Source organism: Pan troglodytes, chromosome 15 (assembly GCF_028858775.2).
Source record: "Pan troglodytes isolate AG18354 chromosome 15, NHGRI_mPanTro3-v2.0_pri, whole genome shotgun sequence".
NCBI classification, from domain to species: Eukaryota; Metazoa; Chordata; class Mammalia; order Primates; family Hominidae; genus Pan; species Pan troglodytes.
Genome location: NC_072413.2, coordinates 64,971,208 through 64,986,962, shown reverse-complemented (window position 1 = coordinate 64,986,962; position 15,755 = coordinate 64,971,208). Strand labels below are relative to the sequence as shown.

General features: G+C 33.4%; 1 protein-coding gene across 25 annotated transcripts in view; it reads right to left on the bottom strand.

Moving 5' to 3' along the window:
- GPHN (gephyrin) overlaps window positions 1-15,755 on the bottom strand; it is a 672,536-nt gene that overhangs the window by 172,056 nt on the left and 484,725 nt on the right. For 11 of the 25 annotated variants that reach the window (XR_010151161.1, XM_063793562.1, XM_063793571.1 and 8 more), the window contains one exon: window positions 12,805-12,846. The exons of the other annotated variants lie outside the window; for them this stretch is intronic. Coding sequence is in view for 10 of the 11 variants with exons in the window: in XM_063793562.1 (XP_063649632.1) it covers window positions 12,805-12,846 (42 nt within the window). In the remaining variant the exon portion in view is untranslated. The remainder of the gene's footprint in view (window positions 1-12,804; window positions 12,847-15,755) is intronic. 25 annotated transcript variants of the gene reach the window in all.

The following is a 15,755-nucleotide window of genomic DNA, read 5'->3' as shown; positions in this document are numbered from 1 at the left end:
CTTCACATTTTTTACTTCAACCTTCAAAACATAAAGCAGACTGTAAAAGCACAAATATAACCCCTGATCTGGAACTGTCTTTTAAGTCAATAGGCAGTAATCAAAAGGTATAGCTTATAAAATTTAAAAAGGGCTGGGTACAGTAGCTAACACCTGTAATCCCAGCACTTTGGGAGGCTGAGGTGAGAGGATTGCTTGAACCCAGAAGTTCAAGACCAGCCTGGGCAACATGGCAAAAACCCTGTCTCTACTAAAAACACAAAAAATTAGCTGGGCATGGGGGCATGCACTTGTAGTCCCAGCTATCTGGGAAGCTGAGGTGGGAGGATCGCTTGAGCCCAGAAGGCGGAGGTTGCAGTGAGCCAAGACTGCGCCACTGCACTCCAGGCTGGGTGACAGAGAGAAACCCTGTCTTAAATAAATAAATAAATAAATAAATAAATAAATAAATAAATAAATAAAATTTAAAAAAAGATGTGTGTAAGAGAAAAGACAGGTATTTTGACCCACATCATGACTAATCTTTTTTTTTTTTCTTTTTTCTTTTTTTGAGACGGTGTCTCACTCTGTCGCCTGCTGGAGTGCAGTGGAGTGATCTCGGCTCACTGCAACCTCCACCTCCCAGGTTCAAGCAATTCTCCTGCCTCAGCCTCCTGAGTAGCTGGGATTACAGGCACGTACCACCACACCCAACTAATTTTTTTGTGTATTTTTAGTAGAGATGGGGTTTCATCATGTTGGTCAGGCTGGTCTCGAACTCCTGACCTCGTGATCCGCCCGCCTTGGCCTCCCAAAGTGCTGGGATTACAGGCATGAGCCACCACGCCTGGTCGACTAATCTGAAGAGCAGTTGCAAATATTTCCTCCTTGCAGGTGGGATGTTTAAAAGGAAGCCAAAGCGATTTCAGACACAGCTTTTAAAGCAAATGACATAGTATGATTCCCTCTAGCACATACACAGTATGACTTCCTTTACTACCTCACCTTTGTTCTATAAACTGCTGCTTATGTTCTGCAACTACTTACAATGGGAAAGTTAGAACAAGTGACCTACCCTTTAAATGCTGAAGTAAAAAAGGAATGAAAAACGAGTCTAGTTTCCTTCCTCCCTTTTTTATTTTCTCCATCCCTCCCTTCTCTCTCTTCCATCACCCCTCCCTCTTTTTCATTCATCATTAATTTGCAGCTACCAGGACATATGACTCTATAAAGCAAAGGCCAGGTAGATAACTCTAGCTGGGGAACATTTCAGATCAGAAATAGAGTTCAGTTATGTCTGAAAGTTAGATAATTGCAAGTGAAAGCACAGTGACATAGGTTGACCGAAGGAGTGGTACTTACATGCACAAGAGCACTTTAGAAATGCTACTGTCATTGACCTGTAATAGTAAGAATGGCTACAGAGACCTTTGCCCTATGGTAGCAGTTGAAGTTGAATGAATAACCCCAGATTATTTTGACTTTCCCTTTGAACTCTTGAACTGTGCTACATGGCTCTAAAACTAATAAATTGGTGAAGTTATAGATAAACTTGATATGTGGAAAGGGAAATGAACTAAAGGAGGTCATTTAGATGATCCAGAGCTGCTGGTCACACAACATTTTTTGTTTATTTATATTTCATCAGCCCACATATCAAAGGATGGAGGAACTGACAGTTGTGTGGTTCAATTACTGTATTTACATTAATAAATTAAGCAAAATTCAGTAACTCATAGCCCAGAAACATGACTTAGAAAAAGAAATGCCAAATTTTGGGACCATTCATTTGCTTCCTATATTTTCAAGGTGAAACTGTAATGTAAAAGGAAAGAAAAAAGATTTCTTTCCACTTGGAAAAATAACATCTGGTTTATTTTCTACCAAGTAAAAATTGTATACATTAAAATAAGATGAATGCTTAATGGAACTAATAAAGGATGCTGATTGTTTAAACATCAAACCAGTGTTCCTAATAAATTTTAAAATATTGGAGGCAATTATAAAGTTTATTAAAAACAGTTTGGAATTGTCATGGATATGAGGGAATTAAGTCATTTTTGATATATTTTATGCTGGATGATGAGGCTGTGAAATTGTATAATAAGACAATTAAAATCAGTCCTAATTTGACCAAAAGTATTTCAGACTCTGAACTAAATGTTTGAGACAGCACACAAATGAAGATGGACTCAACATTTCCTCATATAATCTCTTTCAGGTCTCACTGGCATCCTTTTTTTCTCTTTCCTACTCTTCCACCCAAGTGCATTCTGTGAAGGGACTCCTAACCTCCACAACTGATGATTACTAGTGATTAATTTAGCAGCATCTGACTGAAGACCATTTTTACCTCAGTTCACACTTTCATTTCTAGGGATTTCCCTTCTTTGTCAAGCATTACACAGAAGTTCACCATTAATCTACAGCTTCAGTATAAAATCCAAAGGGGCTAGATTGCTACGGAATTTTTCCTTCAGTGCAGACACACAACAGCAGCCTTTTTAGAGCCATGCATTAGTTCATGCCATGATTCTCAACAAGAACATTTAAGCATGGTAGCCCAAACAGAATTAGATTTAATTGCTGAGTGTTGGTATAGCAGCAAGTTGCCAAAGAGAAAAAATAGCAGCAAGCTGGGTTTTCATGACTCCAGGCAATACTGGGTGCAGAATGGTATGAACAAAATTTCGAAAATAGACCCTTTTTTTTGTATCCTGAGGCAGACAGAAATAGGACAAGGAAAATTGCTAATATAATTGAAAACTATGGCTATAAAAAGACCACATGAATCTGAATTCCATTCAGGGTTTCATGAAACATTAATCCAAAAATATGTTTAAGGTCTTTCTGAATTCACCTTTGTTCTACAAGCTGCTGCTTATGCTCTGCAACGATGTAAAATGGGAAAGTTAGAACAAGTAACCTATTATTTAAATACTGATGTCAAAAAAGAAATGAAAAACTATGGTAATTGCCTCCCTTCCTTTTTTTATTTTCTCCTTCCTTCCCTTCTCTTTTTTCCATTGCCCCTTTTTTATTCTTTTTTTCCTCTTAAAATACAAAACACTTGAGTACCAATATACCTACTTTTTCTCCCTTGTCAGTTCCAAGGGAGAAATATAATATATATAATATTAGTCTTTCTAGGTAAAATCCACATCCAACTGTTTTATTGTAAAATAAAATTATTTTATATAATAACCCTTACTGTGTTTCATAATTATTTGCTTTCTCTACTAATAAAAGTCACATGGAAATTAAGTCAAATTCACTTTAAAAGGTAGATTCGAAAGTGATGCAAAAACACATATTCAAAGGGTGTAAGTGATTTCAACTTATCAACCAATGCATTGACGCTTATTCATGGACATAAAATAACTCACTGAAAAATGAAACATGAGTCTGTGTTCCCAAAATATTTAAGTTAAAAAGAAGCAAGTCAGTATGATAAATCAGGCATACTTATAAAATACTCTGACATCAAATACATGTAACTATACAAGTTGAATTTTTCAAAGCTAATGGAAAAGACATCACCATATATTCTCCATTTCTATTTCTAATTTAGCCTACTTCTGATGATGGAGTACATTGTAGAAAAAGCCCTCAAGTTCTCTATAAATCTTAGCTGTATAATTCTTGTTAAAAATGAGAATAAAAATGTAAATTCTTTCTCAAGGAGGTGCTGCCTAATGGTGAAAGAATACTATTTAAAAAATCTTAAATATATACAATAGATTTAGGATTTACGACTGTAAATATTGTGGATGAATCTACTTTGGAGAATGACAGCTGCAACTGTAAAGGGTAGCAAGCATTTATTCACATAATTAAGTGGCTAAAAATGCACAGTAAATGCTATCACTATGTTTAAAATGGATTCCATAAGACTCAAAATATGCCCTTAAATTCAACTTAGTGAATTAAAAAAAAAAAAGACCAAATTCCCTTTCACAAACTACTTTTGCTGTGCATATGCTAATCATTCTGACCTATAATGCTTCCTGAGGTCCTCTTTCTTTCAGGGTCTCCTCTATCACCCAAATATATTAGGTATCTCAATAAAGCCGATTAAATGATTTAAAGGATGAAAATTTGCATTCTCCTCCAGTAAGTCATGTTTATAAAGAGTAATGTCATGCCTTGCCTTTATCTCTCCTTTCCAAGATGTCTGAACTTGGAAAATTAATTAAATAAGCCTTACTACCAACCTGACACCATCTCTGATAGAGAAAAATGTGGCCTAAAGAGGTATTACGGCATTTTAAAGTTACGTAATAAGGTTCCAAAAACTCAAGTCTATTCTAGGAAAATCTGCCTTTACCAAATTCTTTTTTTGTGACTTAACAATAATTTGGTGAAATTTAAAATAACTCACTCATGACTATTCTGTGAACACAGGACTCAAGAATGGTGATTTTCCTACAGACTTTTTTCACCCGATTAGTAAAGACCTTTAGTTTTCAAAGCCAAAGACATTTCCTCTAGTCATATTTTAGAACAACATAGCCTGAATTCATAGATTATGATTTTTAAAAAAATGGACAATATTTCAATTTGTAAAATCATTAAGGCCCCATATTTAACTTTTGCAACATTCTCTATATGCTTAATATGGCAATATCTACTCTGTAGCATGTATAGATGTTAAATAAATGCTTGCTGACTTATTATGACCTACTGGTAGTTTCAGCAAAACTGAAAGTATAAACAACCAAGGAAAAATAACAAAACAAGATCAATTTCAAGTTTTACATTTACACAGCACATCCAAACCATTATGGTCTTTTAAGCTCAGAGTATGTTTTCTAAACACATTTGGCTCTCTGACTGAATTTTCATGTAAAAAGTAAAATGCACACAGGATAACAAGATATAATTCCTCTCATACTGTACCTGAAAAATTCTGTTTTTACATTCATGATGAATTAGCTTTGTCATGACTCCCTTCCATTTTCTGAAATTTCACCAGAATATCCCTTCTGAGGAACACAAAGGTCTAGTTTATTCAAATTTTAGAGATGGGTAAACTGGGGCAAAGAGAAATGCAATTATAGCTCACCACATCTGATTAAATCAGACACAGATCCGGCAGTAGAAATGATTACTTCTTTTAATCACAGTCAGTCACATATCTGTTTAACTTTGCTCTGCTGACTCAAAGATCTATATCTTGTTTACAAGATATGAAGAAACAGAGGGTATTTAATAAGTAGCACTTAATAAATGAATAAAGAATCATTCAGAAATATCATCATTTACTAGGAAGAGGCAGCAAGAAGTAATCTAGGACTAATAATATCACACTATATAAAGTTAACTGAAATTTAATGATATTGGCATACATCTTTAATATAAACATTCAATTCATACACTCCTTCAACAAACAGTGATTGATGATGCTGTGGGGAAGTCCTTGTCCCAATTTCTAGAGTTTCCTCCTCCCTTTACCTTCCACTACAATGAGTACTGTAAGGAAGACTGAGCTGTCCAAGGAAGAAAACAGGATGTAGATCCCATTGCAACTCAGAATTTGTCAGGTAAAATGCCTTGAAGTAGGCTGGATTCTGTTAGAAGTTAAAGTGCATTTTCCTAAGAAATAATGTTACAATTAGTAGATAGATTCCTACATTAATCCATATATGTCAATTTAAATCTCAATTCAGTTACTAATAGTATAATATCAGCTAATTAAGAGTTATATGAACACTAGTCTAGAAATCTAGTCACTATAAAGTTACTTTTTGTGAGGAAGTGCTTTGCCCACTTATAAACTGGTGATTGCTTGTAGTGTATGACATATAATAGAATACAAGGACAATATAATACTGATAATAAAAAACCACTATTCCTATTAGTCATCTTTGGGGTGTGTTTATGTGCATAACTAATCCAGACACTAAATGGGAAAGTGATTTTGGAGAAAAAGACAATTGAAAAACTGGAGAAGATAGTCACCTGGCAGAATGAAAAGAAAGACATTAAGTGTTCATGTATTTCATATTCTATATCCTTTACAATGACTAGGAAAAAGAAGTAAGGCAGGAATGGTACAAGTGCTGATGTCAGGTTAAGTTGATAGTGGAGCTAATACTTGTTTCAATCAGGTTGTGGCTAATCACTATACATAAAACGTATTTTACTCTATGAAAAACATAACAGATAATGTATCTGAAAGAGTTAGTTGAAACAAAAAATAACTTTACCTTTGGACCTTTAATATAACAATAAATATTGATAATAATACAGTTAATATTTATTGAGTACTTACACATATCAGGCATTGCACCAAGTAATATTAAGCTGTTAAATACTTAAGATACCCCAAAAGGTGGTATCATTCCTATTTTACAGGAATATGAGGTGCAGAGAAGTTAACTTGCTTAAGGTCACAAAGTTAATAAGGGACAGGGTTGGGTTTCAAATCCAGGATTAGGATTCAAATCTAGCCCCAAACTTTAAACAGTATGTTAAATTGATCTTCAGTAAGTCTACTTCAACAGTACAAGAAAACCAACAAAATATTAATAACTGCCAAGCAGGAACATTTTTAGAATATGGTGAGAAGCTGATTAAATCTGTTTCTTTCAGAAAAATAAAGAGGTTATTTAAAAAAAATAAAAATATGTCTCACGATCTCAAGCCCTAAAATCACATGGTAAGCACAGGCTATTTAGAGACTCTAGGTATCCAAAAAAAAAAAAAAAAAAGAAAGAAAGAAAAAAAAAAAGCAACACAAAGAATTTCCAAACATGAAATTTCAAGTGCGTCTTTAAATAACAAATGACTTCAAGAAGTACTGAGCTACTTAAAAGACGGGATTACTATATCTTCCTCAATTCTGGGAGAGAATTAAGCCTTAATGCATTTATATTCATTGTGTGTAATGAATAAACTTGTTTTTTGAATATAGAATGTCAACATCTTTACAGGATCTTAAGAAAATAGCTACACATATTACTTCCTGTGTTCTGTGGCTTAGCTGAAGAACACTGGTTGAGAAGGAAATGCTTTGAAAGGGAAAAAAGGTGACCAGGGAAAATTGATAATTCTACTTGCCAAAGTCTAGGCTATACATTTCACCCAAATGCATGTTTGGGAGTAAAACCCAAAAGGAGCAAAAGAAAATTTACCTTGTTGCTGGTCAAGAAGATACTTATTTGAGTCTTTAAAAATTACACTAGGATTGGTGGTAAACCAAATCTGTGTAAATCCATGGAGATGAACCATAGCAATATATGACCATGAGCTGCTTCACATTTCTTAAACCTCTGTAATGTATAGAAAGCTGCCATTTTCATTATTTATTTATTTATTTATTTTTGGCCAAAGCCAGGATTTTAAAGTAGACGTGGCAACAAAGTTCATTTATGTATCCGAAGTAAGGATTAGGAGATAATTCAAAAGGAGAAATAACAAAAATGACAAAATTTAATGTCACACTAAATGTCAAAGATGAAAAACAAGGAAGAGTAAAAGATAACTACAAGATTTCTATGCAGGGAAACTTTAAGAACATTACCATTGAAAGAAGTATTTAGAAAGCAGAGCTGGACATACTGAGTTTGATATTACAAAAAGACATTCAAACAGCAGCTGGAACTATAAGTATAAATGCAGGTGAGCTGTCATTTTACTGCTATCACATTATAATATGACATTATAACATATCATATTATAATGAGCCATCATTTATTTGGGCTCTAACTAGCTATATGTCTAATTAATCTATTTCATTTGTAAATTCTCTAGAACATAGGAAAGAAAATTTAGAACATCATGATGATAAGCTAATCTGTGTATATACAAAGCTGGACTTCACATAAGTACTTTATGGACTCTCTTCATTCCTACTTCCATGAAGGAGAGGATATACATATCTCCTTTCTCTCTCAAAGATACATATAGTTTATATATTAGTTTTAAGGGAGCTTAAGAACTTTCTAAACTTGTTACACATCCATTAATATTCCCTCATCTTAAACTTTAAATTTTTCTTGCCCTATTTTCACTGATGACCTCTTTTATATTGTAAATGATCATTATATGAGGCAATATACAAGGATAAGCAGAAATTCGCTAGTGCCAACTACAATAGTGTGTTTTAAAAATATTTTTATTATGGAAATTTAAAAATGTATGCCCAAGTAGACAGAATTCTTCTCAATTCTTTTTAAAGAATGCTTTAATTAGATGGATATATCAAATATCCCTGTCAAACAGAATGTAATGTGTTTTCCCATTATCTCTATGGCTTAGCTACTAATATGTATGTCAGAGAGAGATATATATACTAATTTTATTTTTAACAAGACAATTTATATACTCCAGTTCATTTCTACAAATTTGAAAGTGAGGTAGGAATCAATAAATTTTAATAGCAGCAGTTGTAGTGTTTTCAAAAGATAGAATTCTAAGATTTCTTCACACTACCTCCAGTTTTCTAACTATAGTATACAAATGGCATAAAAATAATACATGTGAATGAAAGGGTGGAACACTGTAGATAAATATATTGAAATAAGTAATAAATCATTATTAAAGATTTTCTAAATGAGATTTTATATAGTAGAACATCTTAGGTGATTATCTCACAGTATAGAATCTTTATTTTTTGGCTACAGTTTCTTCCAGTTTAAACAGTTTGTGGTTCTGTGGTGTTTAAGAAATGTTCCTATTTTTTCTTTTGAAATAGAAAATGGTATGGTGTTTAAAGTTCATTTACCTTTCTTCTCTTCCTTTTTTCCTCTCTCCCTTCTTTTCTTGAATATGTAGACTTACTCACTGCAATTTAACTGAAACTTCTGTTTGCAAAAGCTCCAAAACTGTTAGGCAGTCCAAGTTTGTTTAGATCAGAATTGGTGTCCTAATAGTGTCTAAGAGTTCAAAGGGCAACTATTTTGCATGTTACAACTTTAAAACCATCTTTCCTTTAGATAGCTAGAAGTTCTTAAGCATTAAATAAAAACACAATTTTCAGTCCCTGTCTAGTCAACAGGAAATAAATTATTTAGCATCTAAATGTCAAATTATCTAAATCAACCTTGCTACTGGGAAATCTAAGACATTAAAGATAAGGCTGTAAAGGGTTCAATTTGGACCAGTAAAAGCATGACAACTTGGATGTTTATTAATTTTCTTTGGTTTAGATACTGTGTTACAAATTATAATAAATTCATATCTAGTATATATTCCAGCTTCTCAAATAAGTCAGAAGGAATTCAGTTTCTGTCAGAAGAAAGTATTAATTCTGGCTTTGGTTTATACTAAGGGAATTCTGAAGCAATCTTTTCAAAGGATTTGAAAAGGGAACTCTGCTACAACACTGCTGGAACAAAGTTGAAAATCAGTTAGAAACGTGAAAGATGAGTTCTTTTTTTTTCACTTTGCTTGAAGGGATGAAAAACTGTATAATATGAGACACTGATCTCATTACATTCACAATATTTTATGTATTCTAAATGTAAAGCCAATTCCAAAGGCCAAGAAATAACTGGCAGATTATAATTAAATAAGGCATAGGAGGTAGCTCAATATTTATCAAATGACTAAATAAGAGAAAAATAACAATAAATTACATAACAATAAATTACATAACAATAAATTATATAACCATAAATGTTAGATGTCTAACATTTTCTTGAATTAAAGTTTTGTGTCTTATAGGTGTATCTTCACATAGTATATACCCCAAACTATGTAATCAACCTGAGCAAAGTAAATGGATGAAGTGAAAATACACACTACTAACGTTTTGTATTAATTAAAGTTTTGTATCTTATAGGTGCATCTTCTCATAATATATACCCCAAACTATATGATCAACCTGAACAAAGTAAATGGATGAAGTGAAAATACAAGACTACTACATGCTAGTCACAGAGCTAATGACTTTTAACAACTTCTTAACAGGAGAAAGCATGGTATTTAAGGAAAGACAATTTTCTGCCACTCACTTGCTAGCTTTATGATCGGCAAGATAGTTAACCTCTCTGCGTCTCAATTTCCTCATCTTTAAAATGAGGATGACATTAATATTTACCCCAAACAAGGCTGTTATGAAGATTAATTGATAATGAGATATCAAAAACAAAGCTTATCACAAGTAAAATAATTGTGTGTATATATATATGTATATATATATATATATATATTTTTTTTTTTTTTACAAAGGGACCATAACTACGTGGAGAAATGTTTTTGCTAAATAGTATCAGCCAGCTGAGGTTATAAATCTTGTTCCTATACAACTCATGGATAGGTTCATTTTTGAGCAAGGCTTATTTTTTTCATCTAATGAATGACACAGAAGATAGTGATATGCAATTGGTAAACCAATGTGCTACATTAGGGATTGGAGACTTAATTTCTAAAATAGTGTAGGTAAATGAAGATGATGATGTAAATGTAAGGGAAAGAAGAGATCGAGCCATGGAAGGTTTGGCTACCTCCATAGTGATGCTATAAAATAAATACTGTACTTTGTACCAATGATCCTGTCAAGAGGTTTCCAAATGAAAAATTGAAAGCTAAGAAGAATATTCCTTGAAATTTTAATTATTAAGGTTTACAGTCTAAAATTCTGTGAAATATTTACCAATTTAAGACTAAAAAGAAACAATTATTTCTAGGCAGAGGATTATCATGAATATTACTTAAGGAGTTCTTCATTTTATTGGTCTTTATAGCATCATAAATTAAACATAAACAGCACCTATGGAGACCACAGAGATGTGGCATTGAGTGAAAGAGAGAAACCCTACCACGAGTGACAGAAAGAGAAACACACTTCATGACAAATAAAGAAAGCCCATGTGTCACAATGAAAGAAACAAATCTAGATGAAGCCAGAGTTAAGAGCTGAGTGCCATGGTGCAAATGCCACAGCATACATAATCCCCCCAAGAAGCCAGTTCCACATTCCAACGTGAGAGCCCTCCTGCACACATGCTGTCATAGAGAAAGTAATACCCTGATGGATGCTGTAGGCTGTGATTGGAGATGATGCCAATGGTAGACTTCTTACACACTCTCATGGGAAATGGAGAATTGCCTGGATGAAGTGGCAAAAAGAAATGGGTTATATATTTTTTACACTAGCACTCATAATCTTTGGGAATTAAGAAAAGACCTATAGAAAATGTGGTGATGAGATGATACCAACCTTCTCTTTCAAATGTCTTTGTTGATACTAAAAATAGCTCATTTGGCTTTCTTTTCTTTGCTTCTCCCTAGTGGTATGTTTCAAGAAGTTAACTCCCCAGGAAATCAGTTTTAAGAGAAAAAAACCTCACAGTTATAACTTGCAAAGTTAAAAATTGAAGAAGATAGCTGCAATTCTATTGACTCAATAAATTCAACTTTGTGAGGCTATGGGTTTGTCATGCTATTTCTTTTGTTTTTTTCTTAAAATTTGAGATCTGCAGATGGTATTCTGCCTCTGGTTCTGCATATACTACCTCGTATTTTAAACAGTACTATCTTTCAAGGGTTTTCTTTGGGATGACATTCTGAGATAATATTTCTGCAATCAGAATTAAGCTGATAATACTGGCTTTAATATGGTAGCTACAGTGGCCTATACAAAGTAAATACATGTAGAAATTATGTTGTAAAGAAAAGAATGAAGGTCTTAAAATTCATAGGCTACTGAAGTCCTTTTTTTTTTTTTTAAGATGAAGTCTCACTCTATCACCCAGGCTGGAGTGCAATTGCACGATCTTGGCTCACTGCAACCTCTGCCTCCCAGGTTCAAGTGATTCTCCTGCCTCAGCCTCTCGAGTAGCTGGGATTACAGGTGTGTGCCACCACGTCTGGCTAATTTTTTATATTTTTAGTAGAGACGGGGTTTCACCATGTTGGCCAGCCTGGTCTCAAACTCCTGACCTCAAGTGATCCACCCATCTCGGCCTCACAAAGTGCTGGGATTACAGGTGTGAGCCACTGCACCTGGCCTGAAGTTCTTTTATTTACCTGTCATATTTCAAGGTACATATACTCTTTCTTCTTAGCTACTCAAACAATGCCCCTGCTTTGAAAGGAGACTTAATGGATATTCAAAGTCTGTTAATAATATTTCAATAAATCTGCTTTTCGAAAACAAGAAAACTCATTTATTCTATAGTTTAACACAGTAAGGATAAAAAATTAAACCTCCTAAAAGACAAGGAAAATAGGCCAAATTTCATGTAAAATATTTTACTAAAAGAACATGAATCTCTTTACTGTTAATCTCTTCTAGATTACAAGAATCTTAGGAAAATATAAGTAGCAAAAAATTATTAAAGTCATCTAATGAGATTTTAAAAAAGGGATACATCTTTTATTTTATATAAAATAGATGTATATTTATTTTCTATTTAATAATCAATTTTGGATGTTTTCCTATGTCTGTGGTTAATGAGACACAACAATCACTAATTGAATACAAATCTTCAGCTATCAGACACAGACATATATAGATATACAAACTGGAATCTTGCCTTTAGCCAATTTGAGTTTAATAATAAATTACCTAATTCAAAAGAGTCATTATGGAATAAAGGTAGTCACAGCAATCAAGTTGGCTATCTGGGTTTTAGTTATTTCAATGTGATGTAGTGACTGCCAAAAAAAAGTTATTCAGACAACAGTGCATCATTCATAAAAATAGAGAAATTTCCCCCTAAAACAGGTGAATTTTCCCCCTTTGGTATCCTCATCCCTTTCAGGCAAGTGCAAAGTGCAAGGCAAAATAAATTAAGGCAAAAGGAAAATAAAATGAGAAAAATGGTGAGGGCGAGCATGTTATTGACCATGTAAGAAAACACGTGCAAAATATACCTCAGATACACTATAGGTAGATGAGCACGAGGGAAGCCGAGCCTGGTTTTGCAGTGGGGAAAAGAAAACACTGTTAAAGAGGAAAGGATAGCATAGTAAGGGTCACAGAGGGTTTAGATGGCTCCATCACCAACACACTTGGCCAGATAATAAAACAGCTTTATAAGCAGACACTTGAGTTTGAAAACATGTCAAGACTCAAGTTATTTGAAGGAAAACTTTGTGACAAAAAATACCTTGCTAAAAAAAATCCATGATGGAGATGACTCCCTCTGTTCAGAATCTGGTAAGATCTTGCTGAGAAGATCCTCATTTAAGAAAGAAAGCAGAACGCTGGACAATTTTTCTTACGGTACTGCACTGATCTTCACTGGCTTAACACTAGTGAACTACATGGGAGGTTGTTTATAGAATAACTCTACCATACATGTTCACAGTATTCATTAAAGAGGGCACCAAAGCCAGTATTCTGATTCTTTTTTCCTGTTTCAACTATTCCATTTTTGGTATTACTGAACCTCTCTTTCTCCACTGAAGAAAGATGACAGTAGAAGAATCAGAAATGCACTTATTATCAGATTTGTTCTTTAACTGTATTTCCAGTGCCAAGCACAGCAGAATGTAGTAGGTGCTCAATAAATGCTTATTTAATGAATGAAAATACAAATCCCTTTTCTTCTATTCTTAGAAAACTGAACTTATGAAATAACATTCAGGAATTTTAAAGCTTACGATCAGAAAGAGTTGTGCGAAAAAGTATCATTGCCACTTATTGCTTTGAGGCACTTTCTACAATATAATGGCAATAGCAACACTATAAAAATATAAAAACTTAAACACACAACTCTTCAACAGACTTAACCTTTATCAGAATGATTCACAGAATTTTTGGAACAGCTATTTTATCACTGATTTTTAAAAATAGCTATTTTATACTTACAACAATGTTTAACCTTTATGATGCTGAACTGATAATGTTCTTCCCTGTTCTTATTTTCTACGTTGTCACACTGCCATGTTCAATTCTGTGTACTCTTTTCTCGTTAGGTTGTCTCACAATGCCATGTAAGATGAAGTTGTTAAGTATGTATTCTCTATTTACAAATACTGCAGGAAGTATCAAAACACAAAGGTACGGTGGGGAAATGAAGGTACTGGAGAAGGTGACAGTAGAAGAATCACAAATGCACTTATTATCTAAGATTTGTTCTTTAACTGTATTTCCAGTGCCAAGCATAGCAGAATGTAGTAGGTGCTCAATATATGTTTATTTAATAAATGACTATACAAACCCTTTTTCTTCTATCTTAAAAAACTGAACTGATGAAATAATGCTCAGAATTTTAAAAACTATCACAAAGATTTGTGCTAAAAAGTATCATAGCCACTTATTGCTTAGAGGTACTTTTGAAAATATGGTAAATTCTATACATGTTCAGAAATTACACATTTTTCAGCCATACACATATCTGAATTTCTTTAGCAAAATGCTAGTTCTAAGAAAATCTTGCTGTGTATGTTTGTTCTGTGTCTATATCTATGCCCATAAAACTGAAATACTTTATCTTTCAAAACAGTTTGAGAGTCTTGTCATTGTTAAAATTTACTCAGTTCTCTATTTTCTATTGCTAGGAAAATTTACTTGAGATATTTTATTAGTACTTTATCTTTGAATTAAAGTCAGTTCCGAGGAGGGCAATTCTATGGTGCACATTAAACATCTCAGAAATGGGTCACTTCGATTCTAAATAATGTCTTAGGCCACTGCAGGTGATTTTATTAATATCATGAGATTTTTTTTTTGTTTAAAGCACAGGATAAGATAGATTTTTCTTTTTCTTTTTTTTTTTTTTGAGACAGTTTTACTCATTGCCCAGGCTGGAGTGCAATGGCGTGATCTCGGCTCACTGCAACTTCTGCCTCCTGGGTTCAAGCAATTCTCTCACTTCAGCCTTCCGAGTAAGTGGGAATACTGGTACCCACCATCATGCCCGGCTAATTTTTGTATTTTTAGTAGAGATGGGGTTTCACCATGTTGGCCAGGCTGGTCTTGAACTCCTGACCTCAGGTGACCCACTCGCCTCGGCCTCCCAAAGTGCTGGAATTACAGGCGTGAGCCACTGCGCTTGGCCATTTTTTCTTATTTTTATAACTGAAACCTTAGAATTGAACTAACTACATTAAGAGAATAATAATAAAGTGAAAAGTAGCAAAATTACTCAAAATTAGTCCAAAGACATAATCCTAAAATTGACTTACTGTTATCTTCATCATTATTGTAGTCTGGTCATATTTATAAGACATCATCTACCAAGATACTCAGATGTTACATAATTATTATAAATGAAATAGTAAATAAATGAATATTATTAATATAAGTAAATGCCAAAATGCCAAACAAGGAAGGCTCAAACAATGTTCTACATAAAAGAATCAAGAGACACTCAAATTTGCTTAAAGTAAGTAGAGTTTACAAACTGTTTGCTCACCTAAGGACTATTAAATATTTACTTATCTAGGGACTAATGTTTCATCTGTTCTTCCCCACTCAAAGTTAGCTGATTCGATTCAAATACCATTTAGATTTTTAAGGTATGATATATTACTTGATCATGTCAGTGTATCTTTTCCAGTTGTATAAAATTTCCCATAGAAGGTATATGATTTTAGGTGAGGCCAAATCAAAAGTTCATCATGGTCTTCAGGGGAAATATCTTTGTTAAGACGTAATGAAGTAATAAATAGAAAAATGCAATGTGTTAAATGAAAATACTCTAAAAACATATTTTATATAACATTTAAGACAGCAATAATGAGATTTATCTTTGTATTCTGAAAACCCAGAAATGAGCCTCCAATAAAAGAGAAATTTATAATCTATATTCTATCCACATTAGAGTTCCATATTTGAAGACTTTGTGTGTATGTGTGTGTGTAGAGGGGGAAATCTA